Source organism: Bubalus kerabau, chromosome 3 (assembly GCF_029407905.1).
Source record: "Bubalus kerabau isolate K-KA32 ecotype Philippines breed swamp buffalo chromosome 3, PCC_UOA_SB_1v2, whole genome shotgun sequence".
In the NCBI taxonomy this organism is placed as follows: Eukaryota; Metazoa; Chordata; class Mammalia; order Artiodactyla; family Bovidae; genus Bubalus; species Bubalus kerabau.
In genome coordinates, this window is record NC_073626.1 from 173055601 (window position 1) to 173070868 (window position 15268).

General features: G+C 44.0%; 1 protein-coding gene and 1 non-coding gene across 3 annotated transcripts in view; both read left to right on the forward strand.

Annotated features, from left to right (window-relative positions):
- Nucleotides 1–1121: 1121 nt before the first annotated feature.
- Nucleotides 1122–15268, forward strand: part of ARMC9 (armadillo repeat containing 9) — a 181877-nt gene continuing 167730 nt past the window's right edge. For both annotated transcript variants that reach the window (XM_055573725.1, XM_055573724.1), the window contains exons 1-5: nt 1122–1253; nt 2988–3075; nt 7484–7609; nt 12455–12625; nt 14233–14388. In XM_055573725.1, the coding sequence (XP_055429700.1) occupies nt 3025–3075; nt 7484–7609; nt 12455–12625; nt 14233–14388 (504 nt within the window). In that variant the 5' untranslated portion in view covers nt 1122–1253; nt 2988–3024. The remainder of the gene's footprint in view (nt 1254–2987; nt 3076–7483; nt 7610–12454; nt 12626–14232; nt 14389–15268) is intronic.
- Nucleotides 13672–13776, forward strand: LOC129648058 (U6 spliceosomal RNA). Its single transcript, XR_008712660.1, has one exon. It is a non-coding gene; the product is annotated as a U6 spliceosomal RNA (small nuclear RNA).

A 15268-nucleotide genomic window follows, 5' to 3' on the forward strand; every position in this document is an offset into this window, starting at 1 on the left:
CGGCCACCTCCCCAGCATCCAACCCAGAGAGAGACTCACAGGTGCTTCTTCAATGCTGGTGAATTTCAATTCAAAAGCACCACGTGTAAGGTGAGGGAAGATTTGCGATCCTGTTTCATTTTTACAAACCTACATTTCACATGGGGAAAAAACAAGTTTCTCTAAATTCCTGGAAACTGCTGCAGTGGGGTGGAATTCTAGTGCCTGGAGCTTTAAGGCAGATCTTGGGCTACATTTTTGGTTTTGAGGTGGCTCCAAAATCACTGCACGTGGTGACTGCAGCCATGAAATTAAAAGAAACTTGTTCCTTGGAAGAAAAGTTATGACCAACCTAGACAGCATATTAAAAAGCAGAGACATTACTTTGCCAACAAAGATCCGTCTAGTCAAGGCTATGGTTTTCCCAGTAGTCATGTATGGATGTGACTGTTGGACTATAAAGAAAGCTGAGCGACAAAGAATCTATGCTCTTGAATTGTGGTGTTGGAGAAGACTCTTGAGAGTCCCTTGGACTGCAAGATCCCACCAATCTATCCTAAAGAAAATCAGTCCTGAATATTCATTGGAAGGACTGATGCTGAAGCTGAAACTCCAATACCTTGGCCACCTGATACAAAGAACTGACTTATTTGTAAAGATCCTGATGCTGGGAAAGATTGAAGGCAGGAGGAGAAGAGGACGACAGAGGAAGAGATGGTTGGATGGCATCACCGACTCAGTGGACATGAGTTTGAGTAAACTCCAGGAGTTGGCGATGGACAGGGAGGCCTGGCGTGCTGCAGTCCATAGGGTCGCAGAGTCGGACACGACAGAGCAACTGAACAGAACTGAACTGAAGGCGGCTCCTCTGGAATGGGAATAACGACGCCCATCTATTTCCACTCACACCAGTGGATCTCTTGCCAGTTTATTTTCCAGCCTGATTGGGCTTATCCGCAGGGCCAGGCACAATATTTGTGGAAATGAGCCAGTGGGAAACTGTGGAAAGGAGGACGGGTAACTTGGCTCTGCAGCGCGACATCCGCAGCCGTCACCACTCCGCGAGTTCCAACTTCACTTCCGACGCCTGTAAGCTTCGGAGCGTAGCCTCCCAGGCTCCGCCTTTCCTCCCAGGATGCTCCGCACAGGCCACGTCCCGTGATTGGCTGCTCTGCTCCACGTGGTGCCAGGCTGGCGGCGGTGGTTGCCGGGGCGACGGCTGGAGACGTGGAGGCCGGGCCGGGTAGGCGCGTGCGTCCGCTACGGAGGAGCAGGTAAGTGCGTCCTCCCCGCCCCGACAGGGCCGGGCGATCTCAGAGCCCGCCGTCCCCGGCGGGGAGGAGTAGTGATGGGCCCGAGGGCCGCAGCTCTGCTGAGCCCTCTTCCCAAAGGAAGACCCCGATGCGCCAACTCAGCAGCCGCAGCCGGATGCCCCGACTTTTCGCTTGCTGTCCTGGACTTTTTTTCTGGCGCGGGCCTGAGGCGGCTGCTCGGACATCCCGAGGACAGGCCAACTGCTTGCCACAAGTAGTCCCCGATCTTTGCTCCAGTGAGCCGGACAAAGGGGGCCCCAGGTCGTCCAGTTGGGTAGTGGGGGCACGGGAGGGTGGCCTGGGGCTTTTAGATCCATCCCTTCCGTTATTCATCAGCCAACCCCTCTCCCCAGGCACCTAGGTTAAGTCCAGATTTGTACCAGTCTAAGCAAAAACAGGATGCTTGCTATGCAAATTCCTCCTCCAGACAAATGCCTTAGTCTTACCTTTATTCAACTAGCTCGTAGGCCCTAAATCCTTATCATATAGAAATTCCGAAGCTGCCACTGCAATCCTCAAAAGTGACTGAAGAAATTTTCTCTAGTTTTTGCATAAAGTAAAGCTGTGGTTCTCAAACCTTGAACGTGCATAAAAGTCATCGGGAGAGACTTTAAAGTAATTTCTGGACATTATATTCAGTAAGATCAGAGTGATGCTAGGAGTTTTTATTTGCACAAGCATCCCAGGGGATTCTAATTCAGATGGTCCAAACTTTGGGGTAATACTGTAGTGGTTAATATCAGTGTGGATTTAAATTTCCACTTTGTCACTTATTAGTTGAGTTCTAGGGAACACCTCACCCTCCCTGGGCCTCAGTTGCCTCATCTGTAAAAGAAGAATATAAATCATATTCTTTGTTCAGGTTTATTGTGAAAATTAAATGTGAAGCATTTTGCGCATTGCCTGGCATATGATAAGTCCTCAGTAAGTGAGCCTATTATGATATAAAGGTGTACAGAAAATTCTGTACTTTTAAAGAATGTCAGGGTAATAGAACACCCAATGACGGCTCATGTTCACTGAGAGATGATCATAACAGAATCTTATTCAGATGATGGTCGTGAAGAACTTCTCTGACGAAGTGATGTTTATTAAGCACAGAGGTCAGTCAGGTGAAGAAAGAAAGGGGAAAAGTGTTGCACACAGAGAGAACAATATGCGCAAAGGCCCTGAGGCAGGAAGAAGCTTGATTCCCCCCTTCTAAGCAACCTCACATATTCACCCATTCTGGGGATTAAGACACAGGCAACTTTGGGGGCCATTATTCTGCCCACTACAGCTACCTTTTTTTAAAAAAGTTATTATTATGTGTTTTTGGTTCTGCTCGGTCTTCATTGCTGCGCAGGCTTTTCTCTGGTCGAGGAAGCAGGAGCTTCTCTTTGTTGTGGTGCTCAGGCTTCTCATTTTGGCGGCTTCTCTTGTTGCACAGGCTCTGGGCACGCAGGCCTCAGCAGTTGCAGCACTCAGGCTTAGTAGTTGTGGCCTCTGGAGTCCAGGGTGCATGGGCTTCAGCAGCTGTGGCTTGTGGGCTTAGCTGTTCCGTGCGGCATGTGGAATCTTCCCAGACCAGAGATGGAACCTGTGTCCCCTATATTGGCAGGTGGATACTCATCCACTGTATCACCAGGGAAGTCCCCTACAGCTCTCTTTTGTTAATTGAAATGAAAGCCTTTGTTTTATGTTTTTGCTTTGCAGAGATTTTTGCTGTGAGAATTAACAGTATCTGTTCAATATGGTAGACATTCTGGCTCATGAATCAGAATTACTTGGACTAGTGAAAGAGGTATGTTTCACAAAACACAGGTCACAGAGAAAGAGATCTTGAAAACTTGCGGCGCTTGTGTTTTACAATGCAGAAAATTCTATAATGCCTTGTAATGTTTATATCATTACATTACTGTTATCTATTTTCCATTTTATAATTTTCAGTGTGTTCATAATAAGCTGAAATCTTAGAGCTGCTTTTTAGACTTCCTTTAAAGAAAGTTATACAAGCAGTACATGCTCGTGATAAAAGATTCAAACAGTATAGAAGTGTAAACAGTGAATTCTCTTTCTCTGCTCCTATAGTGACCACTATTAATGGTTTAGTATATTACATTTCTAGACTTTTTTCCTTTGAGTATTCAAAATATATTCACATGACTAAATAGTTTATTTTACAAAATGTAATGATACTATCACATTGTTCTGTATCTTACCTTTTTAAAAAATTTATTTATTTTTGATTGATAATTGCTTTACAATATTGGTTTGATTTCTGTCATACATCAGCATGAATTAACCATAGATGTCCCCTCCCTCTTGAATTTCTCTCCCTGTAGCTTGCCTTTTATCTGTCAACAGTCATACAGTATAAACATCATCCTATGTTCTGCCTCAGACTTCTGAATACCGTAGAGTATTTCACTGAGTGGCTGTGTCGTCATCTAGTTAACTTGTTGCCTATTAATGGACCTTTATGTGCCCTACACTGAAAGTTTTTGAAGGATAGGCCTAAGTCTTATGCTTTTTGATATTCTCTACAGCTTTTAGCCAGCTTCCCAGGTGATTCTTCAGTAAAGAATCCACTTGCCAATCAGGAGACATGGGTTCGGTCCCTGGGTCGGGAAGATCCCCTTGAAAAGGAAATAACAACCCACTCCAGTATTCTTGCCTGGGAAATCTCATGGACAAAGGAGCCTGGCAGGCTACAGTCCATGGGGTAACAAAGAATCAGACACCACTTAGCGACTAAACAACAATAGCTACTTTTATCAGGGGACCAGCATAGAGTTGATGCTAAAGCAATGATTGCTGCTGTTTTGGTGTGTGACTGAGTGTCCATTAGGCATTTAGTCACACATGAGAGACATGGCCATGGAGCAGGAATGAGGCATCCACCTGAGGGATGCAGCTTTGAAATTTGGTGTGATCATGAATAAATTTTCATGGCGTCACAGCAGAGGGTGGTGGACAGGGCCCGGAGAAATAGCCAGAGTTAGAGGAGGTGGAAACAGAAAAGTGTGACTGACACAAACTGAGGAGATGGGCAGAGAAGTGGAGAGCAGCAGTAGTAGTCTGTGTCACTAACATGAAGCTCTGTGTGTGTGTGTGTGTGTGTGTGTGTGTGTATATGTACACTCAGTCCTGTCTGACTCTTTGCCACCCATGTGTGTGTGTGTGTGCACGTGCGTGTATGCTCAGTCCTGTCTGACTCTTTGCCACCCCATGGACTGTAGCCAGGCTCTTCTGTCCATGACGTTTAAAGACAGAGGGTGATCCTTAGTGCCCTACTTGAAGATCACAGATGGTGTTTCTCAGGTTTAATGACTTACCTTTCTTCTTAGGGACAGGCATTATTTCTAATACCTGTTGCAGGTAACAAATTCCCAGTGACCTACTAGACCCAAAGCCATCAAGCCTTCTGCCAATCACTTTTGCTTTTTTCAGGCTGCTGCACATATTCTTTTCTTTTCTTTTTTCTTTGTTTTCATTTTATTTTCTATGAATAACTATGATGAATCTTACAACTCACACTTTCCTTCTAAAAGCACATTTATTTTATGTAAATGAACATTTTCTCCTCTGATCACAAGATGGCAGAATAGAAGGATGTATGCTCATCTCCTGTGAGAAACTAACCACTGAACAGCCATCAACAGGAGAATGTTGGATCCCACCAAAAAAAGATACCCAGTGTCCAAGGACAAAGGAGAAGCCCTAACAAGATGGTAGGAGGGGTGAAATCACATTTAAAATCAAACCCCATACCCTCCAGAGCCACTTGAAGGGCTCAAACAAAACAAAACCTTTGTACAGTCAGCAAAAACAAGACTGGGGGCTGACTGTGGCTCAGATCATGAACTCCTTATTGCCAAATTCAGACTTAAATTGAAGAAAGTAGGGAAAACCACTATCCCATTCAGGTATGACCTAAATCAAATTCCTTAATGATTATACAGTGGAAACAACAAATAGATTCAAGGTATTAGATCTAATAGACAGAGTGCCTGAAGAACTATGGATGGAGGTTAGTGACATTGTACAGGAGCTGGTGATCAAAACCATCCCCAGGAAGAAGAAATGCAAAAAGGCAAAATGGTTGTCTGAGGAGGCTTTACAAATCACTGAGAAAAGAAGAAAAGTGAAAGGCAAAGGAGAAAAGGAAAAATATACTCATCTGAATGCAGAGTTTCAAAAAATAGCAAGGAGAGATAAGAAAGCCTTCCCTAAGTGATCAATGCAAAGAAATAGAGGAAAACAATAGAATGAGAAAGACTAGAGATCTCTTCAAGAAAATTAGAGATACCAAGGGAACATTTCATGCAAAGATGGGCTCAATAAAGGACAGAAATGGTATGGACCTAATGGAAGCAGAAGATATTAAAAAGAAGTGGCAAGAATACACAGAAGAACTGTACAAAAAAGATCTCCATGACTCAGATAACCACGAGGGCGTGATCACTCACCTAGAGCCAGACATCCTGGAGTGTGAAGTCAGGTGGGCCTTAGGAAGCATCACTACGAACAAAGCTAGTGGAAGTGATGGAATGCCAGTTGAGCTATTCCACATCCTAAAAGATGATGCTGTGAAAGTGCTGCACTCAATATGCCAGCAAATTTGGAAAACTCAGCAGTGGCCACAGGACTGGAAAAGGTCAGTTTTCATTCCAGTCCCAAAGAAAGGCAATGCTAAAGAATGTTCAAACTACCACACAGTTGCACTCATCTCACACACTAGTAAAGTAATGCTCAAAATCCTTCAAGCTAGTCTTCAATAGTACATGAACCGAGAACTTCCAGATGTTGAAGCTGGATTTAGAAAAGGCAGAGGAACCAGAGATCAAATTGCCAACATCCATTGGATCATAGGAAAAACAAGAGAATTCCAGAACATTTACTTCTGCTTCACTGATTATGCTAAAGCCTTTGATTGTGTGGATCACAACAAACTGTGGAAAATTCTGAAAGAGATGGGAATACCAGACCACCTTACCTGCCTCTGAGAAACCTGTATGCAGGACAAGAAGCAACAATTAGAACCGGACATGGAACAACGGACTGATTCCAAATTGGGAAAGGAGTACATCAAGGCTATATATTGTCACCCTGCTTATTTAACTTATATGCAGAGTACATCATGAGAAATGCTAGGCCGATTGAAGCACAAGCTGTAATCAAGATTGCCAGGAGAAATATCAATAACCTCAGATATGCAGATGACACCACTCATGGCAGAAAGCAAAGAGGAACTGAAGAGCCTCTTGATGAAAGTGAAAGAGGAGAGTGAAAAAGCTGGTTTAAAACTCAACATTTCAAAAAACTAAGATCATGGCATCTGGTCCCATCACTTCATAGCAAATAGATGGGGAAACAATGGAAACAGTGAGAGACTTCATTTTCTTGGGCTCCAAAATCACTGCAGGTGGTGCCTGCAGCCATGAAAGTAAAAGACTCTTGCTCCTTGTAAGAAAAACTATGTCAAACCTAGACAGCATATTAAAAAGCAGAGACATTACTTTACCAACAAAGGTCTGTCTAGTCAAAGCTATGGTTTTTCCAGTAGTCATGTATGGATGTGAGAGTTGGACCATAAAGAAAGCTGAGCACCAAAGAATTGATGCTTCTGAACTGTGTTGTTGGAGAAGACTTTTGAGAGTCCCTTAGACTGCAAGGAGATCAAACCAGTCAATCTTAAGGAAATCAGTCCCAAATATTCATTGGAGAGACTGATGCTGAAGCTGAAGCTCCAATACTTTGGCCACCTGATGCGAAGAACTGACTCATTGGTAACAACCCTGATGCTGGGAAAATTGAAGGCAGGAGGAGAAGGGGATGACAGAAGATGAGATGGTTAGATGGCATCACCAACTCGATGGACTTGAGTTTGAGCAAGCTCTGGGAGTTGGAGATGGACAAGGAGGCCTGGCATGCTGCAGTCTATGGGGTCGCAAAGAGTCAGACATGACTGAGCGACTGAACTGAACTGAAATGAACATTTTCTATGATACTGTCTTTCTAGGCCTTTAGTATGTATATCAATAAGTAAATTCCTGATCCCACATTACTTCTCCAAAGATGACAGTTAATTAATCCCATTATGTATTTGTGATAATATTGAGCTGATACTATTACATCAAAGACAGTCACTTTGTTGATGTTAGAACAGAGAAATGTATGCTCATTTATGCTTTTTTTTTTTTTTACAGTATTTAGATTTTGCTGAATTTGAAGACACCTTGAAAACATTTTTGAAAGAATGCAAAATAAAAGGAAAACCATTATCTAAATCTACATGTGGCTCTTTAAGGGACCCCAAATCATTGAAATTCCAGGTAACATTTTACTTTTTTGATTTTCGTATGTAATCAAGATGCTCCCAACTTCTAAAATACGTCACCATTAGAGAATGTTGGAATCATTTCTGGGGACCTGGGCAGAGCGACTTGTTAGACTGTGCCGATGTTTATGGATAAACGGGTGATATCATCTTCAAATCTCTGGAGAGATTTCACATCCTTTCTTGACTGACCTAGAAAATGAATGGCAACACAAGGTTTTTCCATACGTATTTCTTGGTAGGAAGAAGAAACCACGCAATGCTTAGAAACAGAGACAAATGTGATCTGCATCCTGAGGAAGTTTAGGTTAATTCTAAGTACTGGGGACACTGGTGAACAAAATAAAACAAAATATCGGCCCTCAGGGTGCTTGCCATCTAGTTTGGGGAGGTCGAAGTGGGCAAGAGCCATATACAGGGCAGCACCCTGTCAAAGGAAGGCCTGGGTGGCTGGGAGCCCCTGGCGGTGGGCTGCAGAGGGATCAGAAAAGACCTTGAAAGTCTTCATTTCAAGGACTTCCCTGGCGTTCCAGTAGTTAAGACTCTGTGCCCCCAATACAAAGGGCACAGGTTCAGTCCTTCATCAGGGAACTAAGATTCCACGTGTGCGGCCAAAAACAAAAAGTCCTCATTTCAGTCATTGGATTCTGTGTCCTGTTCAAAATGTTCTAGGTAAGGAATTGGTTCACCTCAAGTACAACCCGTGACAAGAGAACATACCATTTCCTGAGGCAGCTTGTTTCAGCTTTGCCTGATAATATTTTTATTTTTTGGAATTTACAAATTTTATTCTAACTCTCTTGTTCATTTTCCTAAACACTACATGGAGTGAGGCTAAGTCAGTATTAAACAAATCAGAATTTCCAATGATAACCCATAAAACATGATTTGATTATTTTAATAAATTTGTTTCAGTGTACATACTTCCAAGAAAAATCAGAGACTTGGTTTGAGAGTCCCACCGAGTTGCTGGAGGTCAGGCCACAGCCTGACTCCCCCATGACCTGGCATGGGGTACCACTGAGCAGGGACACTGTTGAAGTGGCCTGGGCAGTTGGAGTGAGGCTGTGCCCCTGCCCAGCACCCCTCCAGGCCTTGGGCATCTGGGTGCTGAGCCTGTACCACTTCAGACACGGGCTCCTCTGTCAGTGCTGCACCGGGCAGCCTGAGGCTTCCTCCCAACCCCAGAGCAGACTTCAGAACAGGAGAAGAGAATCTGGTCATCATTAGACATGCAAACAGAGGCTACTTAACTTGAAAGGTCTTGAAACTTTCTGATTGTAAGAAGCCTGTCTTTTCTGTCCATTGAGTAAACAGCTGTGACCCGCCTTTATAGATTTCCCAAACAAAAATACCTGGAGCGGTAGCTTAGTGATACTTGCCAAGTGTCAGTGGCCCTCAATAGACAAAATTTCCTTAATTACAGTTCTGTAAGAACCTGTGTGTATTATTGGTGGTGTGTAAATTTTCTGATCTTGGTAATTCTGGCTGAGATCACACTTTACATTCAAGAAGTTAATATTTTGTGACCCCTATGAGTTATCACACTGGATTGTTCTATCTGTTGTTATTGCCACTAAGCTGTGTCTGACTTCATGGACTGCAGTACACCAGGCTCCTCTGTCCTCCACTATCTCCTGGAGTGTGCTCAAATTCATGTCCATTGAGTCGGATTGCTACACAATGGAGTATTACTCAGCCATTAAAAAGAATACATTTGAATCAGTTCTAATGAGGTGGATGAAACTGGAACCTATTATACAGAGTGAAGTAAGCCAGAAAGAAAAACACCAATACAGTATACTAACGCATATAAATGGAATTTAGAAAGATGGTAACAATAACCCTGTGTACGAGACAGCAAAAGAGACACTGATGTATAGATCAGTCTTATGGACTCTGTGGGAGAGGGAGGGGGTGGGGAGATTTGGGAGAATGGCATTGAAACATGCGTAATATCATGTATGAAACGAGTCACCAGTCCAGGTTCAATGCACGATACTGGATGCTTGGGGCTGGTGCACTGGGACGACCCAGAGGGAGGGTATGGGGAGGGAGGAGGGAGGAGGGTTCAGGATGGGGAACACAGATATACCTGTGGTGGATTCATTTCGATATTTGGCAAAACTAATACAATATTGTAAAGTTTAAAAATAAAATTAAATTAAAAAAAAATAAATTCAGGGGTCATTTTTTAAAATTTATTTATTTTTAAATTTTTCTTGGAGGATAATTACTTTACAATATTGTGATGGTTTTTGCCATTCATCATTATGAGTCGGCAATAGGCATACGCGTGTCCCCTCCATCCTAAAACCCTTCCCACCTCTCTCTGCACTCCATCCCTCCAGGTTGTCACAGAACACCAGCTTTGGGTGCCCTACACAGGGACCATTTCCAGTTCAGAATATGGTTCATAAATTGGGAATGTCATGGCACAGCAAAGGTTTGTGGTCCCAGGTCTACAAATGCAGAGTCTAGAATAAACTGTAGATGGGCCATGTGATGCGAAGGCATACTTTGCCAAACCATGTTAAGAAAACACTTAACTCTAGGCTTTAAGACACCCTCAAGAGTCTGTACACAGTCCCTGGAACTCGCGGGAGAGTCCTCCCCTGGGTGGTCTGCAGGGTTTGCTCAGAGCTCAGCAGACTTGAGCCTGGGGCAGGGCCAGGCCCCAGCAGCACATCCCTCTCACCTTTGTATTAGGAAGTGACAAGAACATGGGATCCTCTGGCCAGGTCCCCTCAAAGAGGCCAGTTTTGAAGAGGTAGAATTTCACTGTGGGGCTTATTTTGAAAACTTCTGAGTTTCTTTCCAGTGTAAGCCAGTCCCTTCCCAAGTGAGGTAATATTCAGAGACTGTTGTTCTTGGTCACATGATACAGAGAACATTTTTGTAGGGTTCGTGTCGGAAGACTCCTTATCAGAGAATGTTTCTGACTTAAGGAAAACCAAACACAGCAACCCTGTTCTCTGTAGGTTTCTATCTTAGGTTAAGAAGCTTGATTATAAACAAATAGAATATTTTACCTTAAAAAAATTTACAGAAAAAAATGTAAAACTATTAAAAGCATAAAAGAATAGTGACCCAATAATGGTGGTAAGTAATGGTGGTGAAGGATGGGGGAACTTGAGATTCTACAGAAAATCTGAAAAAAAAAAAAAAAAAAAAAAAATCAGAAAACTCTGAAAAAAGTTTCTGCAGTTGAGCCCAAAACGGAGGTCTGGGTATTGTGGGCATTTGATACAAAAAGGAAAACACAGCAGGAAGCTCTCTTGGTCCTGAAGGCAAGCGTGCGTACTCAGTAGTGTCCCGCTTTTTGAGACTCCATGGACTGAAGCCCATGGACTGAAGCCCGCCAGGCTCCTCTGCCCATGGGATTTCCCAGGCAAGAATACTGGAGTGGGTTGCCATTTCCTCCTCCAGAGGATCTTCCTGACCCAGGGATCGAACTGGCATGTCTTGTATCTCCTGCATCGGCAAGCAGATTCTTTTACCGCTGAACCACCTTGCCTAAATCTGTAAAGTCACACAGCAGGTGTTGGTGGTGGGTCAGTTATCGCTCCTCCTGTGAGACAGGTGATGTGCTGACTGCCACCTCCTTTCTCCAGAGTTCTTTGCTCAACCACCATGTGGTGAGTCGGGCCATGGGCTCTGCCCCACATTGTCAGGCTGGCGCAACCCCAAGGTTAGCCTGGACTGGGCCTGTGTTTCTCCTTCCGTCTTCAGCCCAGGTGTCTTATTCTTGGACCTGGAGGCAATCACTCTGGGGGAGCTGGACTCTGTGGTCACTTTCTGCACTGTCCTTTCCACCAGACACGCTTCTGGCAACAGCAAGCCCGTGACGACGCTCAGTCCCACCTCCCAGGCCTGGGATTGACCACTCCAAGTGGCTGAACTCTTGGCCGCATGCCACATCTTGGCAGCTGTGGTGTCAGCGACTCTCTGTAGGTATGAGGTCGCTCCGCTGAGGTCTGGCTGGGCTCTGGGTCCGAGCCATTCTCATCAGTCTTAGGCGGTGGGTCACCAAGTCCAAAGGGCGACCTGAGTGTATTCTTGTGCTGGTGGCAGATTCCTTCCATTTCAGAGACCTTCACCATTGCATCTGTTCTTCAGTGAAAGCCGCTCAGTCATGTCTAACTCTTTGTGACCCCATGGACTATACAGCCTAGGGAATTCTCCTGGCCAGAATACTGGAGTGGGTAGCCTTTTCCTTCTCCAAGGGGTCTTCCCAACCCAGGGATTGAACCCAGGTCTCCCACATTACAGGCGATTCTTTACCAGCTGAGCCACCAGCAAAGCCCAAGTATACTGGAGTGAGTAGCCTATCCCTTCTCCAGGGGATCTTCCTGATCCAGGAATCAAACCAGGGTCTCCTGCATTGCACGCAGATTCTTTACCAACTGAGCTACCCAGGAAGCCCTCTGTTCTTCAGTATGCTCAGATTTGATGTTGCAGAGCAGTGGAAAACCAGGGGCGGTCTGCAGGAATGTCAGCCAAGGCAGTCTGAAGCCCTCCGGATCTCTCTTTTCCTATCCCTCACCTCTGAAAAGGAGACTTGGTTTTGCTCACACTGAAATGATGGAGTATATGGGTGTCTAGGATGAGATGGTTGGATGGCATCACCGACTCAATGGTCCTGAGTTTGAGCAAGCTCTGGGAGATAGTGAAGGCCAGCGAAGCCTGGCATGCTGCAGTTCACAGGGTCATAGAGAGCCAGACACAAATGAGCGACTGAACAACAGCAAGGCATTGGGAGGGTGTGAGAATCAGGGGCGTTGGGAGATGCGGCATCCCTGGTAACCGACCAGGCTTCACTCTGATGTCTTCTCCACAGAGGGATCTCCTTGCTGCGTTTGACAGTGGAGACCAGAAGGTGTTCTTCAGGCTGTGGGAGGAGCACATCCCCAGGCCCATCCGGGATGGCGACTCTCTGGCCCAGAAGCTGGAGTTCTACCTTCACATCCACTTTGCCATCTATCTTCTGAAGCACTCCTCAGGCAGACCTGTAGGTTCACCTTGTGTTGGGGGGTTGGTCCACGGGGTGTGTTAAAGGAGGATGTTAGCTGTTACCTTTTGCAAATGAGGATTATGTTAGTTTTTCACCCCTTTTATCATATTGCTTCTCAGGAGTAGGCCTCATATGTCCTGATGAATGCTTTTTCTGTCTCATTCCCAGCAGTTTCTTTTCTAATTTGTATGGAAAGTTAGTCATTTCTGTAATGAAAGCTATGTCCTCGTTTGCTTGACTATCTCAAGATGGCTATGTCTAAGAGAATGCATCTTCAGACCACATTTTCAACCAGAAGATGAATTTAAGCTTAAACAGTGGGAAAATGGTGTGCCTGTTTGTGAAAGTTTGAGTGATGGGTTGAATTGAGCTTCTGCAGTCTTTTCCTGGAGGTGTGAAAGAGAGGGGAGCAGACACAGGCTGCTCTGCGGATGAACCTCGGGGTGTGGAAGGAATGACAGAGGGGAGCCAGCCAGGCTGACATTGGACCATCCGCCTTTGTTTTGTGACTCCTCCATGTATTGGCTGCTGCCCCGAGGACCTGTGTTAACTTACTAACATGTCAGTGGCCACAGGAGGGGTCAGAGTGGAGGGAGCAGCTATATAGCAAATTGTAGTAGCTGTTCTTGGAGGGCTGTTCCTAAAGATGGTTCTCAGGTGGGTGCCATTGTGGGAGATTTTCATTTCCCTTGTATCTGTTTTTACTAATTTTTTCTGTTTTGCTATCAGATAAAAAAATCAATAAATTTTTTAAGTCCAGTGGGCTTCATGGTATAGGTGAAGGGAGATACATTGATGAGAAGAACTGGCCTGTGTATGAGGCTGTGAGGGACCTACCAGGTGAGGCCAGGGAAGACTTTCTCACTGAGGCCCAGAAGGAGGTGGAGACCCAGCGGGGTGGGGAGGGAACCCGACTTGCCTGGGGTTACACCCGGAAGTAGTGAAGCTCGCAAGGTCAATTCCTGGTTAGCTTAATAAAAGAAGGGAATAATGATATGGAAACTGCTGTTTCAAAAAACCATTCACCCTTAAGTGCTTGCTTTGGCAGCACATATACTCTTAAAAAAAAACAATGGAACGACACAGTGGAGATTAGCATGGCCCCTGCGCAAGGATGACATGCAAATTTGGAAGTGGTCCATATTAAAAAAAAAAAAAAAACTATTCACCCTTAAAAACCTCTCCTAAGGAAATCACAGGAATGCAGACAAATATTTTTTTCTATCTGTACTATGAAAGCGATGTACATATCTAATAATGGGGGATTGGTTAAATAAATTATGATAGACCCACAAGATGAGGTTTTGTCATGCCATTAAGAAAGACGTTGATGAATTCAAGGATATCAGAAAATGGTAATGATAAAGTGAAAAGGCAGTGCTTGGACTATATATATTATACATGCAGTTCTCTGATATTCCTGGCAGTTTCATGAAGGGGTGAAACGGGGTGATGTTCGGATGACTGCAGACAGCTCGCAGGCTGGCCCAGGCGAGGAGGATGGCAGCGACGTGGCTGGAACCTAGGGAGCCTTGGGGGGAGGACAGGTGAACCGGTGAGCCGGCGTCAAGCCGGAGATCTCAGACATCCTCTCTTCCTTGCAGGACAAAGAGGACCTGGATGAAAGGATTTCTTATTTCAAAACCTTCCTGGAGACCAAAGGGGCGGCCCTGAGCCAGACCACAGAGTTCCTGCCTTTCTACGCCCTGCCTTTTGTTCCCAACCCCATGGCGCACCCCTCATATAAAGAACTCTTCCAGGTAAGTGACTGTCTCCAGATCTTGGATCCTGGGCAGCATGGCAGTTCCACCTTTTATACACTGCTGATTTCTGAAGCGTGCTGTAAAAAAACACTAACGTTTGCATGTGTTGTATTTTAAAAGAAGGTACAGGTAAGTTGCTTTAACAAACTTTTCTTCTGGTATAAAATGTGATTTTGTTGTTGTTGTTATTGCACCAAGACTTGTTAACTCAGACTGACAAAATATTGTAAAATATACTAACCTCTTCAGTCACTCTTTGTAAACTTTTACAGTATTGAAACAATAACCTATTCAATTATAATGAAAACTAGTAGCCAGAGAAAAATCTAGGCTACTTTACACAATCACTGGCCTTGTATATTTTGATTTGTGTTAAAATTCTCACTTATTCAGTATATATTTGATTGTCTGATTTTGTACTACATTATTTCCACCAGACTATTTGTCTATAGCTCTTTTAATTGTTATATTTCATTTTACTTGACATTTTAGCATAGTATTTATAAATAAAAACTTACCTATTAAGGTAATTTTTGTTGACTTACTAAAATTAATACATCCCACTGCGAGGTTTATTGAAATGTATTTAGAAACAAATATTTTGATATGACTAGATAGTTTTTCTAAAGATCTCACACTGTTTTCAAAAATTTGTATGTGTTCCCCAACCACTGAACAATGGATGCAATTCTTCCAAACAATTACATTTCAGTTTCTGTTATTCTCTGTTTATTGAATTCAGTAAAACCAATTTCGTTACTCCTGAATAGCAGCTGCTAAATTGAAGTTCAGGTGGTTGACTCATTCTATCAAAGCTAGATTGTTATACAGTAGCACAGTTGAATTCTGTGCTTGTTTTTCTGGTCAGTACCAATTT